At 42.4% G+C, this 27,216-nt stretch overlaps 1 protein-coding gene across 2 annotated transcripts in view; it reads left to right on the top strand.

Annotated features, from left to right (window-relative positions):
- EPG5 (ectopic P-granules 5 autophagy tethering factor) overlaps positions 1-20,936 on the top strand; it is a gene marked incomplete at both ends in the record, with an annotated part of 95,832 nt that extends 74,896 nt beyond the window's left edge. Inside the window, 10 exons of one of the 2 annotated variants that reach the window (XM_084252206.1) lie at positions 797-900; positions 3,979-4,154; positions 5,771-5,956; positions 6,452-6,661; positions 8,211-8,355; positions 13,796-14,038; positions 15,277-15,493; positions 15,980-16,195; positions 17,963-18,077; positions 20,754-20,936. In XM_084252206.1, the coding sequence (XP_084108332.1) occupies positions 797-900; positions 3,979-4,154; positions 5,771-5,956; positions 6,452-6,661; positions 8,211-8,355; positions 13,796-14,038; positions 15,277-15,493; positions 15,980-16,195; positions 17,963-18,077; positions 20,754-20,936 (1,795 nt within the window). Of the gene's footprint in view, positions 1-793; positions 901-3,978; positions 4,155-5,770; positions 5,957-6,451; positions 6,662-8,210; positions 8,356-13,795; positions 14,039-15,276; positions 15,494-15,979; positions 16,196-17,962; positions 18,078-20,753 lie in introns of both variants that reach the window. The other variant, XM_084252205.1, reaches the window with a different exon arrangement.
- Positions 20,937-27,216: the final 6,280 nt, after the last annotated feature.

The raw sequence follows: 27,216 nt of genomic DNA, 5'->3' as shown, positions 1-27,216 counted from the left end.
GTAGAGAATGAAGGTGTTTTCACCAGTATTTATTAATCTAAATTCCAAGATTCAGAAAATGTGAATGTCTTGCTCAAGTCCCACAGCCAGTGAGGGCAAGAACTAAGACCAGAGCTCAGGGCTTTTGACTCCCATATCAAGACATGTTAACCCAGCTCTTTGCTATGTGTTGAGGAAAATAGAAAAGACTCTGGAGCTTTGCTTTTTGCTAAGTGGCTGTCATTAGATAATTCGCAAGCTTCAGGATTTTGAGGTTATTGTGCAACTAGGAACTGTAATGCAGGCTGGCTACTGATTTCTAGGAAGAATTAGTAGAATTTATTTTGATACTGAACTTTCTAGACCAGACTCATAATTAAAATTTTTGTATAGAGAGTTGATTCTTCAATTAGTTCTTTTCTGTTCGTTGTTGGCCATCTTATTTGTTAAATGTATCCATTCTCCCTCCTTCCCTCCCTTTCATGCTGTAGGGAGAGAAAACTGTCAAGGCTTTTGAAATGTAACCAAGATACACAGGGATAGATACACAGGGTGTCAAAGGTGTTAATTTGATAGTTATTTAGATAACACATTTCTGAAACTTAATTGCATTGGAATAAATGTTAGAAAGGGAAGTAAATAAAATTACATGGTTGCTACTATAAGCTACCAATCACCTTCAGGAATTTTCAGCTTTTCAAGTGGTCTAAATGTGTGTTATGGCCACATAATAGAGTTTTCTAGGCCTCAGGCAAGCCTAAACTCTAGGTCCTAGAGTAATTTAATTGCAGAGCTTTCTCTTCTTTACTTGCAGCAGCAGCCAGCGGCATTACCCCTGGCTCGAGAGTGACGCTGTGGTGGCCTCAAGCCTTGTGCGGCTCTTCACCGACTGTATTGACTCATTGCACCAGAGTTTTAAAGGTAGGAGGATGTTATGTCTCTAGCTAGGTTTCACTTCTTCCTGAAGTCAAGTTAATCATTTGTCTCTGCTTTCCTACTGTATTTCAGTTTATTTTAGTTGGTAAGCAGTCATCCACCAGTGAGAGGTCCCCCACACAATCATTTGATGTGAACTTTGTAACCTCTTAACTTGTTCATGGGATAGCTGAGTTTCATCAGTTAAAGAAAATACACAGTTATTTCTTCTCAAATATTGTCTGTCTCCCATGTTAACCACATTCTGTCTTCTATGATTTAATTTCTTTTTCACATTTTTTATCTTTCTGCTTCATTTTGGGCAGTTTCTTAAGGCTTTGTTTCCCAGTTTATTCAGTCTTATCAGGTACATCTAACCTGTTTATAAAAAATCCATTGAATTTTCCTTCTCGATTTCTAGACATTATATTTGTCTTTTAAATGTATCCTGATCTTTTTGACAGGAACTGCTTTCTTTTGTTGAAAGGAAATCCAGTGTTGATTTCTTCATCATGTTTAAACTTGCTTACTTTCCTTGACGGTTTATGTGCAGTGGTTCCATCATCTGAAGTTACTGTTGCAAGGTGGCTTATGCTGCTGTTTGATGTTCCTTCCGATTCTTATTCTTAGAGGCTTGTTTCCCTGTGCATTTTATATTGTGTGTTGTGAACCCATCCATGCTTACCGGGACTTTATCTATTGAAATTCTGTAAGATTTAAATAAGGGTAGATGCCTCCAGAGAAGAGCTGTATTTGTTGCCCATTGGAGCTCTGGAATTTCTCAGCTTGGGATTTCCCTTACCACACAGTTATATGAAATTACTCCCAACTCATTTGCAGGCAGGCCTCACATTATCAAAGTAAACTTTTTTTCCTTCCCAACTCTGAGTCCAGGTGAAGGCAAAGGGGGTCCCTTTCCCCCTCATTACCCTTTCAGTCAGGAGATAAAGCTTATCTTCTGTCCCCCAGTGCTGGCAAAACTCAAGCCAACCATGGCTTCAGCATCAGGTTAATATTCTGGTTTCCCAGCCTCTCCTTGCTTTTGGCCCCCACTGTGTCCTTCCACTGAGTGCACTAGCATTTTTAGAGATGTTATGTTTTATTTAGTTATTAAAATGTTTTATATTGGGAGGCTTATGAGGATATTCAGTCTACCCATTACAATAATATGTCCTTCCTATTTCCAGTTTCTGTTTTGGCTTTTCACCAGATGAATTTTCCTATTCATGACCTACAAATAGTATGTCCTCACTTAACATCACGAATGGTTTTTTGGACAGTGTGTCTTTACATTGAGTTCCAGTTGGGATTTTTTTTTCCCCTTTTGTTTATTTGAGGACTTGTGTTATGCTCGTCTTTAGAAACTTTGAAGTAGAATGTTTCAGTTCAGCATTCAAATGTGTCTGGACCCAGTGCACTTCAGCAATATCATGCGATTTTTGAAATTGTTTTTTATTGAGGTAACATTGATTTACAATACTGTATATGATTCAGGGTTTTTTATATATTTATGGAAACACTCCACTCCCACCTGCTGCTCTGCTTGCTGTTCTTTCGCAGTCCTTATACATCCTGCTGCTGCTCATTTGCTTGTACTGATTCCTGTAGCCCTTTAAGTTCACCTAAAATCTTTATAATGCATTGGTGCATCTGAATCCTAGGGAGGCTGACCCCATGAAGAAGTGAGAATGTCAGAGATTTATTTGGAAAAATCCTGTGTAGATGAGAGGGGGAAAAGTAGGCAAGGAAGACCTTCACCTGCCTTGAAGATGTTTTGTCCAGCCTGGCAGGGAATTCCAGTGCAAACATTTATCACTGAAGAATCCAGGTTGGGCAGAAGTGGCCAGGCCTATGCTCATTTGTTGTCTGAGGGCTGCTGTTTCGGAAGGGCATGGCCCTGACTGAGAGTTTGTGGCTTAGGAACAGGAGGGTACATGAATAACATCAAGAATTGGCAGCTAAGTTCAGAGAGCAAAAACAGAATAACTGCACAGCATGATGAAGAAGTATTAAATTGTAGCCTTTTTAATGAGATCATCTAGCCTGGATGAGAAAAATGAGAATTTAAAAAGCAAAGTGAATTTATCTGAGGTCACAGAATTTATCTGTGTCTTAGCTGGGTCTAGAAGCCCAGTTGTGTCCTAAGAAATGACCTCCTACATATCTTCTACCTACGTGTTCATCCTTATCTAAACAAAACATTTTATCCACGTTTAAACAAGTGCTACACTTCACCCTTCTGTTAAAATGTTGTTAAAACCATGTGTTAATGTTTTGTACTGTGGAAAAAATTAAGGGTTGGTGTGAAGGGCACAGGGAGTTAGAAGTGAATAGTCCGCTACTACCATGTGCCAATGTCATTGGCCATTTTTCAAAAGTTGAGAAACACCATCAGGTTTCTGTTCTTGTTGGGTGTGACTCACTCTTCCTTGACTGTGTTCCATTCCTTTGCACAGAACAAGAAAGTCTAAAAAAGTTTTGTTTTAGACTAAATTCCCCTTGCATTGTCACTCTCTCTGAAGGGCACTAAAATAGTTGTGAAGGTGATACTGAGTGATCCAGGTTAATGAGGAGCACAAGATTCATCTCAGGTTGGCTTACCTGAAGGACACTTAATTGTCTAACCCTGAATGCAGGGTTACATTTCAGTCATTTGGAGCATTTTCTTTTGAGAAATATGGATTTCTTCAAGGTGCCAAGTGAATAAAGTACTAAATGAGACTGAATACATGCTGAGGGCAACAGACTACAGGAATCCTAGACTTGGTTGGGGTCTTGGAAGGGTATTTGAATTAAAAATTTAGAAGTTTTCAAGAAAAACCGGCATCCCTGGTATCTCCTACTCACTCACTGCTCACTCCCATTACCCAAGTAATTGAAGTACCATTCTTTAGTGTTCATCTGCCGTCAGTTTTTTTACCTCAGCATCTGAGGTCTCTAAACTTGTTTAACTGTTTGAGAACCTTAGGTTTTAGACTTTCAGTTCAAATTTGTATTATTTGGGTTTTTTTTGTTTGTTTGTTTTTGTTTTTTTGTTTAGATAACCCAGAAGGCCTTTGGCTTTATTTTCTTTTTAAATTTTAGATAAATTGTTGCCGGGTGATGAAGGAGCCCTTCGGTTACACTTGATGCATTATTGTGAAGCATGTACAGCTCCCAAAATGCCCGAGTTCATTCTGTACGCTTTCCATAGTGCGTACCGGAAACTCCCGTGGAGGGACCTGCAACCCGACCAGGTGCTCATGGAGGCCTTCTTCAAAGTAAGTCCTTCCCTTTCCAAGTCCCAGCTGGCTTCTAGGGAGCTACCTGTTTACTTAGGCACAAAGTGGACTGTGCCCACTTTTCGTGCTGCCCAAATGGTGCATGTGTAAAGCAGCATCCCATGGAAATCCTTTCATTGTGTTAATAGGTAATGGGAAGGCATTTCCAGTACCAGTTTTTAAAACCCAGAGAAAAGCTACTGTATATAACAGCATCCCCTAGATTTCAGAATTGTCATATGAGTGCATGGTTTAATGACTTTGTCATACTGCCTTCATCTTGGTGTTTCTTTATATGCATGCATTTTTAGGGTGTCATCATTAGAACTACTTGTTAAGTGCTCTGTTAAAAAGTGCTCTATTAAAATAGTGGGGTCACTTTCTTTAAGCAGTTATGCAAGGGAATAATTACAAGTACATTTTAATAGCGATGATGGGTCAAAACCATATAAAGACCTGAAATGACCTGGAAAAATGCCAAAAAGTGTGTATGAATTGTTGCAATAGAAGCAATACTTAAAAAAAAAAAAAAAAAAAACAGACAAGTAGAATCCACACCACCTGGGAACTTGTTGGAAGTGCAAATTCCTGCTCCCACCCTAGATACAGGCAAAACAAATTCTAGGGGTGAGGCCCAGCGATCTATGTTTTCACAAGTCCTTCTGGTGGCTCTGATCCATGCTCACGTTTGGGAACAGCTGAGTAGTAGGTCTCAACTTTGTCCTGTCCCAGCACACCTGAAGACTTGATATGCTGCCATCGGCACCAGTGACTAATTAGGATTTGCCACTCTAGTTAGGGTGATATGAAATCACTCCTCTCCTGTTAAGAATTGGTGGAATCACCATGGGGACTATACCCAAGATGATAAAGCGTACATTGTATAAAAATAAAGAATAATGTAAAAAATATATAAAATAATTAAAAAAAAAGAAATTTTAAAAAAATCCCCCCCCCCAAATTGGTGCAATCAATTATGAACGAACAATTGTGAATGACAAGCTGAAAAATGCACACATTCATTGAGTAAGGAATGAAAGATATTGCAGATGTTAATTAAGTCTAAGTCTCTGGGCAGGTAGGGTTATGGATGATTTTTACTTTCTTTATTTTCCATAGTACTTAATTGTTATCAAGAGAAGTTATTCCTTAGACCAAATATGTTTCCTAGTACAGGAACACATGCAATGACAAACTTCCATCTAAGTCAAGCTGAAGAATTCCTTTATGTTTCAAGACTAAGTTTGCACTCTGAAATATTCCAGCCTTCCTCATCTTCTCGGAATCTTTCTAGGAATCATAATTTCAGTCACAGCACACTTACAGTAAACTGCAACCTCAGGGGTGCAGTGATGCTCCCAACAATATGAAATCGCAGAGACTTGGCAAGAAGGCCTGGTATCTGAGGTTTTGACCAGGTCCTGAAAGTCATGGTAGTTGTCTCCTCAACACCATATCCTTTCATACTGCAGGAGAAAATGGAGAGTCTGGATGATGTTTATAATTTGGGCAAAGTTATTTTATAAATTTAACTTACTCAACATTGAGTTGTGCACATTTTCAAGACACATAAACAGCGTAAAGCAAAACACTGATTTTAATTTGTTTCCTTTTAGGTGGAACGGGGAAGCCCCAAGAGCTGCTGCTTATTTTTGGGGTCTGTCCTTTGTGAAGTCAATTGGGTCAGTGTGCTCTCTGACGCCTGGAGCCCCAGCCCCCACCCAGAGACACGGAGCATGATTGTGTGTCTCCTTTTCATGATGGTTTTATTGGCAAAGGAAGATCAACTGGTAGACCAGACAGTAAGTTTGGATAACTTGTGATAAAGACTTGGCAAGGCCCCCAGAGGCTCACCCTCTATGAAGTTACAGTTTTCAGCAGATTTCCTAATGCTTCCATTAGCAACTCTGTGCTTGGCACATGAAAAGCATATAACTAGATGCCCAATTTTCTTGGATAGTTGATAATCTAATTCTGGATTATGAAGGTGACCACTCTGAGAAAATATAAAAATCAATTTTATTTTACATCTCATCAACTTCTAGTTCTACTCCCAGATCAAAGAGTTCCTTTGGAAATTGGCTTCTGAACACTTTATGAACCTTACCATTAGTGTTTTTGCCAAGACTTTGGTTAGTTCTTTCACTGCTACTCCCAACTTGAGTAGATACTTACTGGACATCTTAACTCTTCTGTGTTTATCTTAGGCTGTCTTAATCATACCATAGAATAGCTAGAGACACATATTTCTGGGAAAATGGGAGCTCTGAAACTAAAGGAATATGTTTCCTTTTTAGGATTCACCTTTGCTTAGTCTCCTTGGACAGACAAGCTCATTTTCATGGCATCTTGTGGATATTGGGTCGTACCAGAGTGTGCTGGGTTATTTCAGCAGCCACTACCAGCCATCCATCATCCTGGCAAAGGAATCTTCTGCTGAATTAATCTTGAAACTCCTGAAAGTGTCTGCAGGTCTTTCCATTCCTACTGACAGCCAGAAACATCTTGTAAGTAGAGCGGGTGCTTTAAAAGGCTGAGGGTGGGCCTCTCCGATGACGCAGCAGGTTGAGCGCAGTGCTATGAAGCTGTCCGCAGCCTCTACAGCGCAGGTTTGATTCCCAGCCAGCAAGAGAATACCCATATGGCGCGGCAGACCTCTCCTATCTTGCCTGCTGCTCCCCTCAGCTGTGCTTTTAGTCTGTCTGCCTGTTTTTCTCCCCACTCTGTCTTTGGTGAATCTTCTCACCCTCCTGCGCCTCTGGCCTGTACCCCAGCTATTGTATAAATAAAAAATAATTTTTTAAAAGATTTATTTATTTATTTATTTATACAAGCACTGGGTACAGTCAGAAGCGCGGGAGGGTGAGAGAATTCACCAGAGCCAGAGCGGGGAGCAGAGCAGGCAGAAGGACCGAAGTACACTGCTGAGGGGAGCAGCGGGCGGCAGGAGAGGTCTGCACGCCATGTGGGACCCTCCTCCGGTGGCCGGGGAGCAGCCGGGGATCGAACCAGCACTGCCAAGGCTGCGGGCAGCTTCATAACCCAGCGCTCAACCACTGCGCCACCGGGGAGGCCCAATATAAAATAAATCTTTAAAAAAAAAAAAAAAGGCCAAGAGTGTTCCTCAGGACTGGTGTTTAGCGTAAGTGCTACAGAGGACCATCTCGAACCTGATGACCCTCAGCAGAGAATGCTGGAGGATGTGTATCATGTGCACTGATATTTTAGCCCCTTGGATCTTTTAGTTTTAGTTTGCTAACTTGAGTGTCACATCCTTACAAGAGGTCAGAAGGATTGAGGACTGACATTAAGCTGTTGGTTTAGTGACCTCAATGCCACTGGCAAGAGAGTGGCAGTGAAGTTATGAGCATGAGTTTGAGATCTGACAAAATCAGTTTCCCAACTCACTGCTACTCTGACCTTGACTTTCTCATCTGAATTAAAAATAGTATCTTGCCTGAAAGTGTTGTGAGGATTAAATAATAAACATCAATATTTTTGGAAAAGTTCCTTGCAAGCAACTAATAATGTTGTTATTAATGTAGTAAAAAAGGAAGTGTGTTCTGCCGGAGTTTGGGGGAACATGGATTCTAGTTCAAGTATTACTGCAGTATTGTATTTTTTTTTAAAGATTTATTTATACAAGAACTGGGGTACAGGCCAGAGGCACAGGAGTGTGAGAGAATTCACCAGAGACAGAGAGGGGAGCAGAACAGGCAGACAACCGAAAACACTGCTGAGGGGAGCAGCGGGTGAGACAGGAGAGGTCTACTGCGCCATGTGGGTATCTCCCTGGCCAGCCAGGAATTGAACCTGTGCTGCAGAGGCTGTGGACAGCTTCACAGCGATGCGCTCAACCTGCTGCGCCACCAGGGAGGCCCTGCAGTTTTGAGATCCCTAGACATGGGGCTCTTAGACACCCTTGGCTTCATGTGGTTTCCTGCACTGTCCTATTTACTCCCTACTGAAGCCACCAGTGCAGTCTGTGTTCCCAGGGAACACTCAATTAACACTGCTTGCATGGATTCTTTTGAATAATCCTTTTTTTATTGTCAGGATGCTGTTCCAAAATGCCGAGCCTTTACTCATCAGATGGTTCAGTTCCTCAGTTCCCTGGAACAAAATGGAAAAATCACCTTACCAGTCCTAGAGCAGGAAATGGCTAAGCTCCTGGATGATATCATTACCTTTAACCCACCTGGTAAGTGACCACTGGAATTGATGGGTTCAGTCAGTAGTGAAGTCCTGCTGTACATAGGCATTGTGACATTGGGAAGTTGTCAAGACCCTGTAATTCTTGTTTCCAGAGAAGTGGCAGTCAGAGAGATGACTGGACCTAAGGATACTGTGTCATCTTAGTGGGGAATACATGAACTCTGAGAACTTGAGGAGTGGTGGATAATGATCAGATTCTGGTGTGAGGTTAACTCGATTGAGGGCTCAGTTAGATGACTGGATTTAATAATTAAGAGATGACAGGAAACCTTTCATTGAGCAGCATTCCTTGATGTTTTGGCTCCTAAGTGGGAGAGCACTTCAGAATCACCTGGAGACTTTTGAAGAAACCTTGTGTGGAGAACTTGTGCTGTTAGCAGTTTGATGGACTGGACATCCTGATAGCCTACTCTGCTGAAAGCAACTGAGAATACTGGACAAAGTGTTTTTAAGAAACATAAAATTAAATTTATTAATGAGATGGTGGAAAATCTTACAAGTCAGAGGTTAAGTGAAAGGAGGAAACCATAAACGCAAATGGAGTTCAGAGGCTGGCTAACCTTAAAGGCTTTTGCTAAACTTTTTCAGTCTGGGGGTAGGGGGTGTGGTGTGCACAGGAAAGCCCAGTGCCTGTCTAAGATGGAGCCTTATAGAAGGCGCCATGCCTAACCACAGGATAGCTTCTTCAGTGTTAGGAGGAGCTTGAGATAAAGTTCCTCTCTGACAGGTAAGCAAAGATTATCTGTTCGACTGTGGTATTGATTGGGTCAAATGTAATGTCTGTGTGGTAGGGGAACAGACACCTTTCTTGAAAATTACCAAGTACAAACTGACCTTCATGTGGGTTTGAGGCACAAATTTATACTAACTAGAATGTCCTCAAAGTAACTTAACTTGGGCACTTAATTAAGGTATTTCAGTTTAGCATTATAATTTTAAGCTTAATGCTAATGAAACTGCAGAGATTCTAGAGACAAAGAAAGCAACTGTAGATCCTCTTTGGAGAGAGCCATCTTCAGATCAGATCTCAGAGTTCCAAGGAGTATGAACTGACAGCTGAAAGAAAAAGTCACAAAACACACAAGAGAACAAGGTGACTGCACAAGCCAGTCAGCAGAGAACAATGGTCATCCAGTCAGGCATACAGAGACTTAAGGTATTGGAGTAGTCAGCACAGTAAACTAAAGTGACTTTTGAAATAGATTTAATGAGTAAGAGAAGTTTGAAAATATCAGTAAGTAGTAAGAGATTATAGAAATATATAGCTTTGAGAGAGAATCATATCCTAGAAATGAAAACATAATGGATAAATCAATTAATAGATATGTTTAACAGCAGATTCAACCCATCTGAAGAGAAAATTTGTAAGCTGGAAAATAGATTTGAAGAAAATACCTGGAATGTGCCACAGAGAAAGAAAGAATGTGAAAGTGAAGTTAGGGCAGCTAGAGGGTGACTGAGAAGATTAGCGTGCATCCCGTCATGGAGCAAGAGTTCCAGAAGAAGAGAAGATACAAATTGGGGGGAGATAATTGTAAATGAGATAGCCAGGCTAAAAATTTCCCAGGGCGCATAAAGACAACAATCCTTAGTTTTAGTAAACCAGTGAATCCCAAGCAGGATAAATAGAAGGAAATTCACACCTGTGCACACTGTAGTGAAACTGCAGAAGCACAAGTGACAAAGAAAAAACACTCTTACGTCCAGGAAGGAAAGACAGATTACGTACAAAGGAACAGCATTTATACTGATGGCCAAATTTTCAGTAGCAATAAAGGAAGTTATAAAACAGTGAAACAACAACTTCATTGTACTGTGAGGAAATGACTTATAACCTGGAATTGTAAACTAAGGAAAACTTTCAAGGATGAGGATGAAATAAGATATTTTCATTGAAAACCAAATGTTTGTCTCAGTAGACATCACTAAAAGGAATATTAAAGCATGTTCTATAGATAGAAGTAGAGTGAAGTAGAATTTTTATTTTTTATTATTTTTTAAAGATTTATTTATTTTTATACAAGAACTGGGGTACAGGCCAGAGGTGCAGGAGGGTGAGAGGATTCACCGGAGACAGAGCGGGGAACAGAACAGGCAGACTGATGAAATACATTGCTGAGGGGAGCAGCAGGCAAGACAAGAGAGGTCTACCTCGCCATATGGGATTCTCGCCAACCGGCCAGGATCGAACCGGCGCTGTGGAGGCTACGGACAGCTTCACAGTGCGGTGCTCAACCGCCTGCGCCACCAGGGAGGCCCTGAAGTAGAATTTTTGAAAACTGAGAAAACTAATAAGAATCCAGCTCAAGAAATTATAAAACAACAGCAAAATGTAATCAAAGACTGCAGAAGGGAAAAAAAAAAAACAATAGAGGAGGAGACTAAGGATGAAGAACAATGAAATTAGTAAATCTAAATGAAATCTTGCTCTTTGAAACAATAATAATTGTAATGTTTTATTGGATTATAACAACAGTGAGGGAGGTGAAAGGCATTAGAATGTTTCAAAGCCCTTGCATTGTCTGAGAACCAGGTGAGATCAGACGTTGAAAAATCAAGACTACATATTGTAATTTATAAGAATATTAAAAGTGTTTAACTTCCCAACTAAATGAGAATGTAGAATAGGATGGACAAATAGAAAGCACACAGTAAGGTAGTGGACTTAGGCCCAGTGATAGCAATAGTTATAGTAAGTATGGATGACTGAAATTATCATGTTAACTTGATTAAAACAAGGGAGAAAAAGATAATCCAGTTAAAAAAAAGAACAACACGGGCCTCCCCGGTGGTGCAGTGGTTGAGCGCTGGGTTGCGAAGCTGCCCGCAGCCTCTGCAGCGCCGGTTCGATCCCAGGCCACCGGGCGAGGTCCCACATGGCGCGCAGACCTCTCCTGCCGCCCGCTGCTCCCCTCAGCAGTGTACTTCGTCAGTCTGCCTGTTGTGCTCCCTGCTCTGGCTCTGGTGAATTCTCTCACCCTCCTGTGCTTCTGACTGTACCCAGTGCTTATATAAATAAATAAATAAATCCTTTTTTTTTTTTTTTAAAGAACAACACCCAATAATATTTTTTTGTAGAATATTGTACAAAAGAGAATATCTGAATGACCAATCTGCTATGAAAAGGTGCTAAATCTTGTAATACTTAGGGAAATGCAAATTAGAACCTTTTTGACATAATATGACTCATCCACCAGAATAACTAAAATTAAAATCTTTTCAATACCAAGCATGGACAAGGATGTGGATTTTTGCAGTTCTCAGATACTGCTGATCACAGAGTAAATTGCTACCACCATTTTAAAAACTTGACATCATCCAATTTGCACATCTCATTACCCAGAATTCTACTCGTTGGTATTTACAAAACGAAGTGTGCACACCTGTGCCCTGGAACAGTGCCTCTGAGGGGTTCAGTAGAAGGTCTGAATTGTTCTGCAATCAGTTGATGAACTACACTATGCCTGCAGAGTGCAACGACATGGATGAAGTCTCAGATATTTCTGTGTTTATTTAAATACCTACTGAAAATGGGTAACTGTAGTATTTAGGGGAGCATAGTAATAGAAAACTGGTATGGCTATTGGAGTTGGTCATAATTGGTGAATAAAAATGTCAGTTGAAATTTCTTGAACATACCCACAATACAAATTTCTCATAGTGTATATAATTTGGTAGTTAAAAATACAGATTCTGGAACCAGACTGACTTCACCACTTACTGAATATGTGACCTTGAACAAGTTATCTAATCTCATTTGCAAAATGGAGGTGATAATCATCTCTGTTTCGTATAGATATGGTAAGTATGGGATGAGGTAATGCACTCAAGTCTTTGTACCAGCTTGGCAAGTCAACAACACTAGTGAATGTTAAAAGAAAAAAGGAAATCAAAATTAGCAGGCAATACTAGAGAAACTTTTTAGTATATGTGATTGGGCGGGGAAGATGGAATAATAGCTGGCCAGGCTACAGAGAGAAGGGTGGACTAGAAAGATCTTAATCAGAGTGATGCGATTAAATCTGGTTTTTAAGAAAACATTTGACTCTGTTGATGATGAACAATAGGAGAGAAGCTGAGATCTATCAGGAGGCTTACTGCAGTAGGTTTTTGTTCCTACGAGTCGAGTCCTGATTAAGAGATAAAGTGTCTATTTAGCTGAAATTCAAAGATAAGGTCTTTCATTACCAAAAATATTTTATATATATAGAAATACTTGAAAAAAATATGTAGTCACACACGTATACTGTTAACATTTCTTCTCATCCTCTTTAAAAAAGCCCTTGCTCAATAATAAGGAGATCTTATACTCACATTGAATTAGGGTTTATTTTACACTGTGCAAGTGGGTGAATTTGGCTTGATGGGTGTGATGGCTAACACCTTCCTACTTCCATTGACATAAATACTGAAGCTTTGTGAAGAAAGCTAGAAATAATTGGCAAAAGTTGTGCCAATATTGAATAGTTTTCTCCACACTCAGAAATGTATTTTTTTTTTTTTTGATTTGGGAATGTGAAAAAGGAATCTTTCGCAGTTAAATGCTCATTTATAGCTCATCTGTAAAATAAATTTGCTTTTTCTTGCATTCTGTTCTCTTTTGCCTCAAATTTTGGAAAAACACATTATTATGATTATACTATCCATTTTCTAATTTACAAAGCAAAGTGAAGGAGCTGCTGTTAGAAGCCTTTAAAAAGGGGTTTCTTTTCTATTTAGTTTTGCGTAATAACTGGTATTCCTTGTAAATTGCTCTAGATAACACAGCTTTGGCAGTGGTGGAGGTGGATGTACTGTACCAAACAATTGCTGACATCTTTTTGGCATCTGTTTTTTTTTTTTATATATGAACAGAGGTTGGAAAGTAATGACTAATTATTTGCTGATGAATAAGTTACTCTTTCACACCAAATGCATATGTCTGTTATTGAAGTATTGCTCTGCCACACTCTATACCCAAGGATGAATCAGTAGTTCCTACTTTGCTCTTTTTTTTTTTTTTTAAAGATTTATTTATACAAGAACCAGGGTATAGGCCAGATGCACGGGAGGGTGAAAGTATTCACTAGAGACAGAGCGGGGAGCAGGACAGGCAGACTGATGAAATACACTACTGAGGGGAGCAGCAGGCGAGGCAGGAGAGGTCTGCTGTGCCATGTGGGACCCTCACCGGCTGGCCGGGATCAAACCGGCCTGCAGAGGCTGCAGACAGCTTCACAGCGCTGCGCTCTTACACAGTATTTAGGTGCCACTTCCTATCCTAAAAAGCTAAATGCCATCCAGAGTCTTCCTTTGAGTTCCTTGAATCAGCCACTAATAAGATCTCGCTGGAGAACAGCTAAGATCGAAGCCCTCTCACCACCCTGATCACAGTCATATTGCCGTCTGGCGGCCTTGCGTGAGTGTGTGTTTATGTTCCTCTTCAGACATGGACAGCCAGACCCGCCACATGGCCCTGAGCAGCCTGTTTATGGAAGTTCTCATGATGATGAACAATGCCACTATTCCAACGGCAGAATTCCTGCGGGGCAGTATCCGGACCTGGATTGGGCAGAAGGTGCATGGGCTGGTGGTGCTGCCCCTTTTAACAGCAGCCTGCCAGAGTCTGGCTTCCGTCCGCCACATGGCTGAGACAACGGAAGCCTGCATCACTGCCTACTTCAAAGAAGGTAAGAGGACCGACATCTCAGACTCTGGTGAGATTGGTCCTTTCCAAGAAAGACTACAGCTTTGTCAGAAGCTTCCTGACCCTTTTCCACAAGGGACTGAAATACTCTTCATTCTCTGAAAATGTTGATGTTTCAGAATACATTTTGTCTTTTTTATAAAGGTCTGCAGTTGGCTGAGAGTCTGTGGCCTTGGCGTCACCAGCCCCTTTATGATGGGCAGGTCCTGCCTGCCACAGACCTAGTCATAGTCCTCAAAACAAATGCTATAAACCAGGGTCTATGTAAAAAGACCCCTATAAATACATCACCTGCTAAATGTATTTATGGGAATTCTTTTATTTTGTTATATCTCTTACACTGTTATAAAGAGGTCAACACCACGACCACCATCCCACCTTCCTTTTATCTTTCATGTTTCCTACCTCTAAACTCTCAGATTCTTGTCTGGTTGAGAAGAATTACTCAGAATAGCATTTCTCATCTCTGGTGTGCAGATATACCTCATAAAGCACAAAGTGGGAGAGAAAGCAGGGTGTTGGAACAAGAAAGCTGGGAAGTGCCCCTTACCGGCCCCTTACCCTGTTTTCACAAGCCATGAACAAGCCCTTGTCCCCATGGGAGGTCCTGTGCATGTCACCATGTCACCCCCTCCGATCCCCCCTTGAAGAATTGAGAATCATCATTAGGTTAATACTTTTGTTTCAAACTCCTTCATTTTATTAAAATAAAATTTTTTTTTCTGAGTTCGTGAAACATTTTCAAGAGAAATGAGCCAAACTAAACTTTGATAAGTAAAAATACTTCTGATGGATAAAATGATGATAATTTCCCCTGGGAAAGCATGAGTGTTCATAACATACTAACAAATGGTTTTAGGCGAAGTTAAGGCTTTTAGGTCTCTGGGACAAACAGTGTCTTACATGGGGTTTTAATGTTCATAATATGATGAGAAAGATGATTTATAAGAATGCAGCGCTGAGCTCCGAAGTCTTAGCCCTCCACATTGGCTGGCTAGGCCACAGGCCTTTGAGGGCGGGGGTGGGGGGGTGGATTAGGGGTGTGGGCCAGGCACCTGTCCAGTCTACGCTATGTGGTGTGTGTCACCTTTGTGGCCCCTCAGCCGAGATGGGCACTGTTTTCTTGACATTAAACTTCAGCTGAAAAGATTTGATAGAGTAGTTAAATAGAACAGATTTTCACTTTTACCTTGCTGTCTCCTCTTGGTGCTCTTTTCTTAGGCTCCCTCAATCAGAATTTAGGATGGGGTCCAATCCTGGTGTCCCTCCAAGTTCCTGAACTCACCATAGAAGAATTTCTTCAGGAGTGCCTATCCCTTGGCAGTTACCTGACTCTTTATGTCTACTTGCTTCAGTGTTTAAATAGCGAGCAGACTCTGAGGAATGAAATGAAGGTGCTGTTCCTCTTAAGCAAGTGGTTGGAACAGGTGTATCCCAGGTATGGCGTTCCTCTGGCTGCTGAGTCTCTCACTGTATTTGGGTAACCTGGAATTTAGGATTTAAGTAAGTGTTCATTTAATTGCACAGAACCAAGTGATACATAAGAAACAAGGTTATAAGTTATCAGAAAAAGATTTTGATTTGCATGGGCCAATTTTCTGAGCAGGGTTACTTCCTAGAACAGGCATTTTGAAGCATCAACTCTAGCTTCCTTATGGGTTAAGAAGAGTTAATCTGTACCTCCTAGAGCTGTTATCAGGGTTAGGTGAAAGAACATAAGCTCACACACACTGTCTGGCCCATAGTAAGCGCTCAGTAAATGGTAATGTTACAGTCCCATTACTTTATGAACATTTTTACCTGTCAGCCTAAGTTTTTAAAGTACTCGATGTCCCCTCTACTTAAAAGTCCAGCGTGGACCTTCAGTTAAATGGGCTGGGAAAAATCCACTTATAATTTTCTTTCCTCTTGGCCCCGTCCCCAGCTCTGTGCAGGAAGAAGCGAAGCTGTTTCTGTGGTGGCACCAAGTCCTGCAGCTGTCCCTGATTCAGGCGGAGCAGAATGACACAGTCCTGACAGAATCCGTCATTCACATTCTGCTCATGCTTCAGGGCAGGCAAAGCCTGGTGGCCGAGGAAAGGCTCAGTTCCGGGATTCTCGGAGCAATTGGGTTGGGCCGGAAGTCGCCCTTGTCTAACAGGTAAGGAGGCACCTGCCGCTGCTCTTGGACGTGGACCCAGGTGTCTCTAACTACCCAGGGTATAATATTCTGGTAGGTTTTCCAACTTTGGAGCTGGGTTCCCTCCAAAGATTAATGAAAAGCATTATCAGAGCCTGATGACATCTTTATTTAAAAAAAAAATAGGTTTATATTTTCTTTCTTTTTTATTATTATTTTATATATGTTTTGACATCATTTTTCATTTTTGCACAATATGCATTTTCATCTTGGTTATAGTCCCCTTACAATTCCCACCCGCCTTGTTTTGATCCTATTCCTTCCCCCCACCGCCCCCCCGTTCTCCCCTAGTGTGTCTCTGGTTTATAGCTGCTTGTTGATTTTGATTTTTACTTTATATATATTTTCTTATTTTAAAACATTTGTATGTTCAGTGTAATTTTTTTTAGCAGTATTGTTGTATTTTGACTTTGTAACCTGACCACACTACTGATTTCTTTTTGACTTTGAGCCAGTGATGGTGTGCAAGACCAGTTTAAATTACCTCAATCAGCTGCTTCACTAAGCACTTTATGGGGTCCATCCAGGGCACATGTGAGACATGGGCTAGGAGAGCTGTCAAATCAGAATAATTTCAGGTTAACTGACGAGAAGGATAAATAATGAGAAACAAATCTAGGTTTTTGTTGCTAAGAATTCTAAGGCATGAAATAATTTGCCATTAGTCTCCTACTTTATCTCATAATTATTATTTGTATCATGGTTTCTTTTAAAGCCCTTATCCATGTTGAAAAGAGTTCTCCTCCATTCTGATGTTAACATTCTTCTGGAATAGCCCATCCTGTTGTTGCAACTTTGGGAACCACCCAAATCATACCACTTAAAATTATGTTTCTTTGTTTGTGGTAGAATAACCAGATGGTGTGATTTTGAGTCACTTAAATTGTAGTAAAATACATGTAACATAAACTCTATCATGATAACCCTTTTAAAAGGTACAAATCAGTAGGATTTAGTACATTCACATTGTTGCATCCACCACCACTGTCTAGTTCCAGCACATTTTCGTCACCCCAAAATTAAATGCTGTACTCATTGAACAGTCTCTCTGTTTCCTCTCTTCCAAGTCTCTGAAAACCATTAGTCAGCTCTCTGATTTAATGTATATCCTGTTCTGGGCATCTCATATAAATGAATCATATAATATGTGGCTTCTTACAAGGCTTATCCATGTTTTAGCCTGTATCCAAATTTTAGCCTGTATCAATACTTCATTCCTTTTTTACAACTGGAGGATACTCCATTGTATGGCTAAAGCACACGGATCTTCAGTTGATAAGACATTTTAGGTTGTTTCCATTTTTTGACCCTTGTAAATAGTGCTGCTGTGAAATTTGTTTACAGGTATTTGTTAAACCAGTTGTTTTCAGATCTTTAGGGTATATAGCCAGGAGTGGAATTTCTGGGTCATATGGTACCTCTGTGTTAGCTCACTGAGTAACTGCCAGACTTTACCACAATGCCAGAACCATCTTTTACTGTCCCACTAGCAATGTGTGATGGTTATTCTATGTCTTTGCCAACACTTTCATTCTTGAGTTTGAATTATGTTTCCATTGTTTGGGAGAGATTATATCCTTGAGCATATTTAGGATTTTCTGAAGAAACTAGTACCAGTAGGTCTGGAAATGTGTTTATCTTGTTTTTTAAATAGAAAGTTGGTGTTTATTTTTTAAATGGTTATTTTAATCACCACTTCCTTTGTCTGACTTCTCTCTAACACCCAAGGTTCCGAGTGGTTGCCCGAAGCATGGCTGCCTTCCTCTCAATTCAGGTTCCTGCCGAGGATCAGATCCGTTTGAAGCCCAGCTCTGAATTACATCTGTCCCTGAAAGCACAGCAGGTCAGTAAAAGCCTTACAAGTATGGGGTAGACTTTTTTCCAACAGGGCTTGCTCTGGAGGTAGGGGTATCTGCTTCATCTTTACGCTTGATGTTATGATGGTCTGCAGTGGTTGATGCCCTTTTGTGTGCTCTAATTGGAAGATGGTCACCACACATGGCTGCCTCAGATTGGTAAGTGGGTTTGATCAAGGTGCTTGCCTGGAGCCCTGTTAGGACCGCTGTAGAAGAAGTGAGGCCATGGAACTGCCGGGCTACCATCAGATTTGGTTGTTCCGATGAACATGTCTGTGTGTTGACCTGCTAGTGCTGGGGTCTGGGGCCTGGCACAGAAGTTAGGCCACAGCTGAGGACCATAGAGGCTGGCTGAGGGCTTACTTTGAACCAAGGAAATGGTTGCTGTATTGTGCATCTAGAGATTGGCCACCTTTGGTTGAAGTTGAAATAACCTCACATGACAAAGTGGTAGCTGTGAGAAATTATAGTTGGTTCTGACATGTGGAGGGCCACATGGCATGGTCCTACTCCTTTAACTATTTTATTAACTATGATCAGGCGAGCCAGGCTCAGTGGCATACAATCTACATGGTGGTCACCATTCTTTTTTTTTTATTTTTTTTTTAAATAAATTTTATTTTTATATTCCCCATACAATTGCATCCCCCTTATTTTGACCCCAATCCCTCCCCTCCCCGTCCCCCACCCCCCATAGAGTGTCTCTGGTTCATATTTTTTTGTTGATTTTGATTTTCACTTTCTTATAGTTATGCATTTTCCTGGTCCCTTATTTAAGTTTTTTAGATTCCTGCTATGAGTGAGACCATCTGGTATTTTTCTTTTTCTTTCTGGTTTATTCGCTGAGCATGATCCCTTCCAGTGCCATCCATGTTGCTGCAAATTGCATGTGTTTATCTTTTTTGAATGCTGAGTAATATTCCATGGTGTGTATGTACCACATCTTCTTGATCCAGTCATCTATTTTTGGGCATTTGGGTTGTTTCCAAAGCTTAGCTATTGTTAAGCTAGGAGTGGAATTGCTGGATCATATGGAAGCTCTATGTTTAGTAGGTCCAGAAATCTCCACACAGCTCTCCATATTGGTTGGACCAGTTTGCACTCCCATGGTGGTCACCATTCTTGAATGCTTATTACATGCCAGGCACTGTTCTAAGTTTTAACCCACTTGATGTTAATGAGTTAAAAGTTCTAACTCATTTTATCCTCTTAACAACCCTGGAGCATACAAACTTTTATTACCCTGGATTTGTGAGTAAGGAAATGGAGACAGAGAGGGGCTGAGTCATATATCCCAAATCCCACAGCTTGTAAGTACTGGGATGGAATTCACTTGGTTAGTCTGGCTTCAGGCTCACTCTCCTGTCACTCTGCATTATTGTCTCTGTAAATGGTAACCCTTGGCTCTTTTCTTTCGAGCTCTGTAATGTCTGAGGCAGACACATGCCGTGTGTTGTCTTAGTTAGTAGGACCAAGGATCGGCAGCTCCTTTGCAGGCATCTGGGTCTCTATATGACCCGGTACTTTTCCAGGGCTGACTGGACAATCACTGTTTGAATCCCTGATGGCTTATATGAACTGTCACAAGTAGGAAGATGAGTCTTCCAGGGCTGGGTGGAGTCAGCACGATACACTCCAGTGTCTGGGAAGTGTCGGCCTGTACTGGAGCTTGGCTCTGCCTTAGCTGCGGCCACCACGGCTCATAGGCCTTGCCTGTCCTTGCCAGTATTCCTTTAAAGGGCCAGCTCCCTATAAACTGAGCTACACAGATTCCATCTTTTACTGTATAGTCTCTAGTGCAGTGACTCCCCCAAATAAGAATGTTATTGGGGGACTTCACAACAGTGAGTGCCCCATTGGGGAGGGGACCATGGTCAGAATCCTGGGGGTAGGGCTGAGCTTGTGTGGTTAGAAACAAAACTTTCGCCTCCCACCCCAGGAACCATTGTTCTGATTTTTGTTTGTTTTCTTCATATACAGTCTCTTTCTCTACTCTTCTCCCACTATGAAGGAAGGAAACATTAAAATTAAAGAATGTTTTTCTTTTTTTATTCCTTGGAAGAGAGGCATGGGAACATTTTCTTCATCATTTCTGTGCCACTTGTCAGGTGAAATTGGAGGAAATTGATCTCTACTTTGTGCTTGTTGGTAGAAAAGAAAGACCTTTTCACTTATCCTCAGCAGCATTTAAACATTCCTTTCTTTTGAATTTCACCTAGTTAGTTAAATACAGCATTACTTTGTAACATGAGAACAAACCCAATGGCAAACTACTACTGGCCTCACGGGCAACTGGTACTTGTGATTTCCAAAAGAGAGGGAGCAGGTGATGCAGGGGAGGGGAGGGGCTGGATCCTCCACTCCAGAGACTGGGGGAGGAGAACGAGGTGGAACCACACTCCAGCATGGCCACACAGAGGATCTCTGCAGTGAAGCCAGGAAACAGCGCAGGATGGAAAGAAGGAAAGGGTGGACATGGGAGGCAGCAAAAGCTGGAGATGCTTGGATTGCTGGTCTCTCTCTGGTGTGGGTAGTCAGTCTTTGGGACTCTAACTGCCAGGAGGCTCGTGGTTGTACCCAATGATGATGGTTGGGTGTGCTCTGCCTGTGGGAGTCATGTTATATATCCATGTGGTTAACCCTCTCTTCTCCATGTTTTTCAGGCTCTGGCTGCTCTTGAATCCTTGACATCAAGTAAGCAGTATGTTGAATACCAGGATCAGATCTCGCAGGCCACACAATTTATAAAGAGTCCTGGTCATTGCCTCCAAGATGGGAAAAGCCTCTTGGCTCTTCTTGTTAACTGTCTTTATCCAGAAGTGCATTATTTGGACAACATCCGATAGTAACACTGAGGCTCTTGAAAAACCCTGTTGCTGTTTATGTTTACATGTGACTTTGCTGTTGCACAAGTAACTTTGTTCACTTTAACTGCTGAACTCAGTTTGGCCAATGGGTGAGTTGACTGAGAAGCAAATTGCAAGGCACTAGGTATTTCTGTTGTGCATGTGCACATGTGTATGTGTTTTGATGTATGTTTTTATGTTTTAATGTTTATCCAACAAGAGAAATGTACTAAGTTCCACTTGGGTTCAGAGCCACTCACAGTTGCCAAATAGCCTAGTCATCTCACCAGACCCCAAGGTGGGGTTCCTCTGTCTCCATTTCTCTCTCCTCATATTTATTTAAATGTTAAGACTCCTGTGCCACATCTAATTTAGGAATCATGTAGAACCCTTGCTTTTGAAACCCATATATGTTCCTTCAAAATAAAACAAGCTTTGAAAATTTCTGCCCTTCTCAAATGTGGGAAAACGTATTTCCCACATTTTTGGAGGGGAATATATATTTTATTATTTCTCTCAAATGGAAGATAAAAATGCTAAATTATCGTGAGTCATTGTCCAAAATATGGCCACATGATCCACTGGACTAAAGAGATGGTGACCAGTTTATTTCCACCCAGCCACGTGTCCTCACAGAGAGCGCCAGACACCTGAGTGGGGTTGGGTGCACACAGTGTGGATTTTGTTTGGCGCAAATGGAAGAGCTTGTAGTCAGCACTCACTCCAGTTCATTACAGACTTAAATTCCCTTTGGTCCTGCCCCAGCCATCCCCTTATTCTCCTCATTTACGTAGCCCCCAGGCATCTCTAAGCTGGTAACCTTGATGGACACCAAGTCTGGTACTGGAAGGCCCTAGCATGGAGAGACACACATGGACAGATGTTGAGAATTCAATTCTCTGTTCCCTATGTGTTGCTTCACTCCATATTTAGACTCAAACGAAGCTAGCAAACCTGTTGAAACACTTGTACATGGAAACTGGGTCAGGACAGGAGACTGAAAATGAAATTTGTTTTTTCCAGTCGCCATGTATCCCCTGTTGCTAACAGTTTATTCCTTCATTACCAAAGCCTGTAACTTTGCCTTGTTCTGTCACCTTCTTTGTGCTCTTGTTATTTTCCTCAGGAATTAGCAGTTTGACTTCTGTCTTCATATTTGTAATGCCATAGCCTCAGAATTGATTCTCTTTGTCCAGCTTGTCTTTGTTGAGTTATCTATAGCCCAACGATAGTCACCTGAAAATGTCTGAACAGTCACAGAGAACTTTAAATGGCAAGATAGGGATACCGATTAACTGAGTGATAATCTCTTTTTAAATATCCTTTTGGAGTGCTTCCCCCACATTTGGAAGTGTGCAGGAATTGCTCTTTATTTGGAACTTCTTTAGTCGGACAGAACAATTCTGCCTCACAGACATAGCTGATAGAGATCTGCCTGCTCAGCCTCCAAGCTGTAGGCCACCAAGTGTCCACCCTGAGGGCATGTCTCAGCGCTCCTTGTGTTTGCTTCTCTCCATTTCCAAGTCAGTGATCTTCCCTGCGCTGTTGATGGGAAAATTTTAGATGCTTTGGACAGTTTAATAGCTGATTTGGCAACAAAGGTTTTATGACAGGAAATATTTTGTGTGCTGTTTTCTTTGAGGAGGATGTAATTATTGATATCCTAGAATGTGAAATGTTTGAGTGAAGTATGTACATTTTAAAAAAATTATGATTAATCTGTTAATTTTTGAAGGTTTATAATATTTATAGTATCTTTGGCCTGTAAAAATTATAAAAAAAATAAAATCAATCTTTGGTTGTAGCTGGTAAGAATTCTATTTTTAGGGATAGTAAACTATCTTGTAAAGTATTTCAGTTGGTCAAATTGATGCAGATTTTATGCCTGATGTCATCTGACTCTAACTCGATTATCGGAGATGGTGAGGAAAAGTGCTTCCTTTCTAACTTCTTCACACTTCACCGAAGGGGTGCTCACCCTGTGAACAGTAATATTCAGAACTCCATTTAAATGAGGCCGGGAGGCTAGAAAGTGGCCACACAGGCACACAAGTCAGCAAACTACAGAACCCCACATGCCTGGCATCTCTCAAGGGAGGGAATACAAATTCCCCTCCTGTGGAACTGAGGGGTGGGCTCGCCAGAGGTCATATAGAGTTAGTTAGTTTTGGGCTTGGGTAAGTGCCCTGGATCTCATCATGAACACCCATTCACCAATCGGTCCTCTAGTCTGTTTCCTCGTAAACTCTACTTGTTATTGAAATAACTGATTGCTTTTGTTTGAGGTCAGCAACCATATAAGTTCCTCTGAGAAGCTCTGGTCTAAGAAAGTGAGCCAAAGACACTGAAATAGCTCAGAAGTTGGCAATGCTGCTGAAGCCTCCTGGAAAAGAATAGACCTGGCAGACAAAACAGCACTGACAGTGGCTTTCAGGAACAACGGGCTTTTGCTCCAGAAAACAGCCTCCAGAGTCCAGGTCCCAGTTCCAGGACTTATGTGCACTGCATGTAGATACACAGATTAAGCAAGACCAAGTGCATCTGTGCCCAGCAACGTGGAAGGTGAAAGGGTGTGACTGCAAACTGCCCACACGTGGCCCTCAGTGCTGCTGGTTCAGACAGATGTGTAGCTGCTGCCTGGATGCCATGAAAAACCCCTCTTCTGCTTCTCCACTCATCCCCACCACAGTACACAAAGGACTGGTCAGAGAGGCACCTGACATGCTCTCCCTCATTCTCTTAGCCCCAGCCTTTAACTCTGCAACAAGCAAACACTGACAGGAGACGAAGGCACAGATGCTGAGGCAGGAGTCCTGCAGCTGAGTCTGCTGAGTCTGACACTGGAACCAGACCCCCACCCTACAAGTGCCTGGGGCTGCGGGACCTACAGAGGACCTCGGCTCCAGGCACGACTCCTTTTGCAGTTTCAGGATCAGTTTGTTGGCTCAGCCACATTTGCCTTCTCGGGGCTATGCCTAAATCTGTCAGTTTCAGTCCCTTGAGCTTGAGGAAAGTGAGGAAAGCCTAGTCCAGACACTCCTCCCCTACAGAGCAGCCTGTCCCGGCTTTAGTCAAGTGCCAACCCCAACCCTGATCCTCCACCCTCCACCCCCTCTCCCAGGGCCTGCAGTCCCATCCCTGGATGCCAGGCCCAGGCTGCTACTGGCTAGCTGTTTGTACTTCTTCATTTGGAACTCAAGCCCACCTCTGGCTAACGCTGCTCAGGAATCTGCAGGAATAAGCCAGGCGAGGGCTGCTCTTGCCCCTCACATGAGACACACTCAGACCATCATGTCTCTGACCCAACCTCTGCCCATCCGTGGATCCCCTTCAGGCTAAATGCTCTCCCCCACCATGGCAACAGGGCTACACGTGGGGAAAATGCTCACGTATTGTAAGAGAGGACAGTGTCCAGGACTTGGGTGAGACAAAGGAGGCACCAAGGGCACAAATTTAAGTTGCCACTTGCCTGCAGGCACTGGGAGAATGTATTTCTTTCATGCTGTGCCCTCATCCTAGTCCGTACCCTGGTAGTTGGCCCCCCAGCATGGACCAGCAGTGTGACCATCACGCCTGTGGACACTTGGTGGCCTCCACTCACAGTTATGCCCTGTGACTGGCACAACCAGTGCCGTGTTTGAGCTCCAGATCTCCAGCGTCGGTCCCCTCATATACCTGCAGCATAGGGCTAAAGACAGGCCCCTTTGCACTCACCTTTAAATGACTCTTCATTTGGGGCCAATTTGATAGCTTATTTGAGGTAGTACTTGATCATTTTTCTGCTTCTTAAGCAAAATGTGTTCGATGTTGGAAATAAGTATGGTTGGTGGTTTTTTTAGGGTTGCCTGTGATCTTCCATTGGCTTCTGAGTTTACAGCACGGAGTTCTTAAGTCAGTTCTGTGATGAGCCTCAAATCTAGACACCAGATTTCCTATAAAGGCCAGAATTACGATTTTCTTCAGTCCAGATAGGTTCCTGATTTGTGATGACAATAACTTGAAAAAAAAAAATTAACTACTGACCCTATTTTGGGATAATGAGCTCAATAAGGAAAATTGTTGATTATAACTTCTATTATATAGATGAAACAGCTCCCATCGAGCACTGAGTTAGTTTATTTTTCCTTCAAAGACTTAAAATCACTTACATAGTGACAAATACCTCAAGTGTGTTCAACTCCTTTCCTTCCTGCATGTCATTACATGTGCGATATTCATTTCCTACACATTGTTCAGCATTTTACATGTTTATATAAAGGGTGACTTTTTATATAATGATGAGAAACAGAGAAATGGGAATTGGTTAAGAAACTTCTGCAAATAAACTAGATTCACTTTTAATGTACACATAGCAGACATGTCATTTTTGGGTAGTTGGTTGGCAGGTCTTTTCATCCAGAAATCTCACTAAGAAAAATGTGCCATTAGGAAGTTTGTAACAGGTAGAATCTAAGTTCTGTGACATTTTACTTTGAGAATTGAAAATTTTGGAGTTTTAAGACACAGACATCCAAGACCTGGTGATCCCAGACAGCTCACTAGAGCTCCAGAGTCTTGGTGGGAGGAAGGACATGAAGCTCACAAAGACCCCCACTGCTGAGTAGGGGGCGCCGGCCAGGTACTTAAGCCCCATCCTTGGTCATGGGCTGCTCTGAAAACCCTTTCTGTGTTGGGAGGCCAGGGAGTTGTTCCTTGGTGTTCGTATTTATTAATAGTGAATGGGCAAAGTATGGTGGGAGGGTCTACATATTTGATTGGAGATTGGCATCAACTTGGGGTCCCCCAAACAACCCTCTTGGTGTGGGGTGTATCCTCTTTCCCACTCTTGTTTGGGTTTGGCTTCCTTTTCCACATAGAACCACAGTACTTATGGGTTGAAATGTGGCACAGAGACTTGTCTTGCTTCCTTGCTGGGACACTCCCAAAGAAATGGCTTAGAAAGTGGCCTGTGTTACAAGGGGCAACTCTGAGCTTCATCTGAGGATAAAAGAACCACAACTCTCTAAAAACACACTCCTGGGGACAGCCCTCCTTCCCACTTGGTCTTTCCTTACCTGCCTAAACCTTTTAGGAAACAGACTCTTATTCCTGGTCATGCTGAAGTCATGTGGTCTGGACACTATTTTAACATAGTCTATGTTTGTGGCTTAGACCAGATTTACCCTGGAAACTCTTAGCTTTCCTGGGTTTACCTGCTCCTGGCCAACTTCTCCTTGATCTTTCTTAAGGCCTCACCCCCTTCCACACTTTCCCTTCCTCTTCCCCTTCCCATCAGAGGTCACAGCAGCAACCTCTGCCAGAATGTGAAGGTGAGTGTCCCCATTAGGGCTTTCCTGGGCAATCTTCAGAGTTGGTGACCCTTTGAGGTCACTGGCAGATAGGACTTAGGGACAGACTGTGGAGGAGGAAGCTCTGGGGCCAAGCCCTGAAAAGCCCAGGGAATCCCACTGTGCCCACTGTTTTGGAGGATCACGTTTCCTCCCTTTAGTTCATACAATAGGAGGAAGAGGCTTTTGAGCAAGCTCTCCAGGTGTCCTGATGCTGGTTACCCCGTAACTCAGTGAGGAAGTCCCAGCTCCAAGGCAAGGTGTGGTGGTCAGAAGGTGAAAGTACAGGGAACCAGCTACCCCATCCGGCACCCAACTCCCTTCTGTGCTCTGTCCCTGCAGGGCAGCACTCCACTGCCTGCTGGTGTCTTTTGCAGCAGCCTCAGCTCTGGCAACTTCCAACTATTCAAACACCAAGCTGGGTCAGATCTACTTGTCTCTGCTGAGACTGCCCCTTCAGCTTAGAATGCCCTTCTTTCTTACCTGGCACCCTCCTTGCTCCCCAGAGAGGCTCCCCCACAGGCATGGCCAATGTGTACCAACTCCACTCCCCCTCTCCCAGAAAGCCTTTTCAAGACTGGGCCCAATACCCCTTTCATGCGCTCCCACAGCACCCCAGGATGCTTCTACACCGCTGTTGTCCTTGCATGATTTACTACTTACTGCTCTGTGTCACTCACTAGCCTGAGAACTCCCGAGTCACTGTGGAGTCACCAGGGCCATTCACGGATGATCCTGGCTTTCCTCCTCCCAAGTACTGTGTCAAGCTGCACTGCCCGGCCCATTGCAGGTGAGTGGGGCGCATGGCTAGTGTGGCCAATGAACTGTGATCACAAGTGGGGGCCACTCTGGGGCCTTCTTTTGATTTCCAACCGAGCAATCTACAATATTAGGTGTGGTGGATCCCTGAGAGTCTGGGGCCCTCAGTAAGGGTGGTGAGCAAGGCCCCCACC

The sequence above is a fragment of the Talpa europaea genome (genome assembly GCF_964194135.1).
Source record: "Talpa europaea genome assembly, chromosome: 13".
Taxonomy (NCBI): domain Eukaryota; kingdom Metazoa; phylum Chordata; class Mammalia; order Eulipotyphla; family Talpidae; genus Talpa; species Talpa europaea.
The sequence above is the reverse complement of the archived record's forward strand: the minus strand, read 5'-3'. Positions and strand labels throughout refer to the sequence as shown.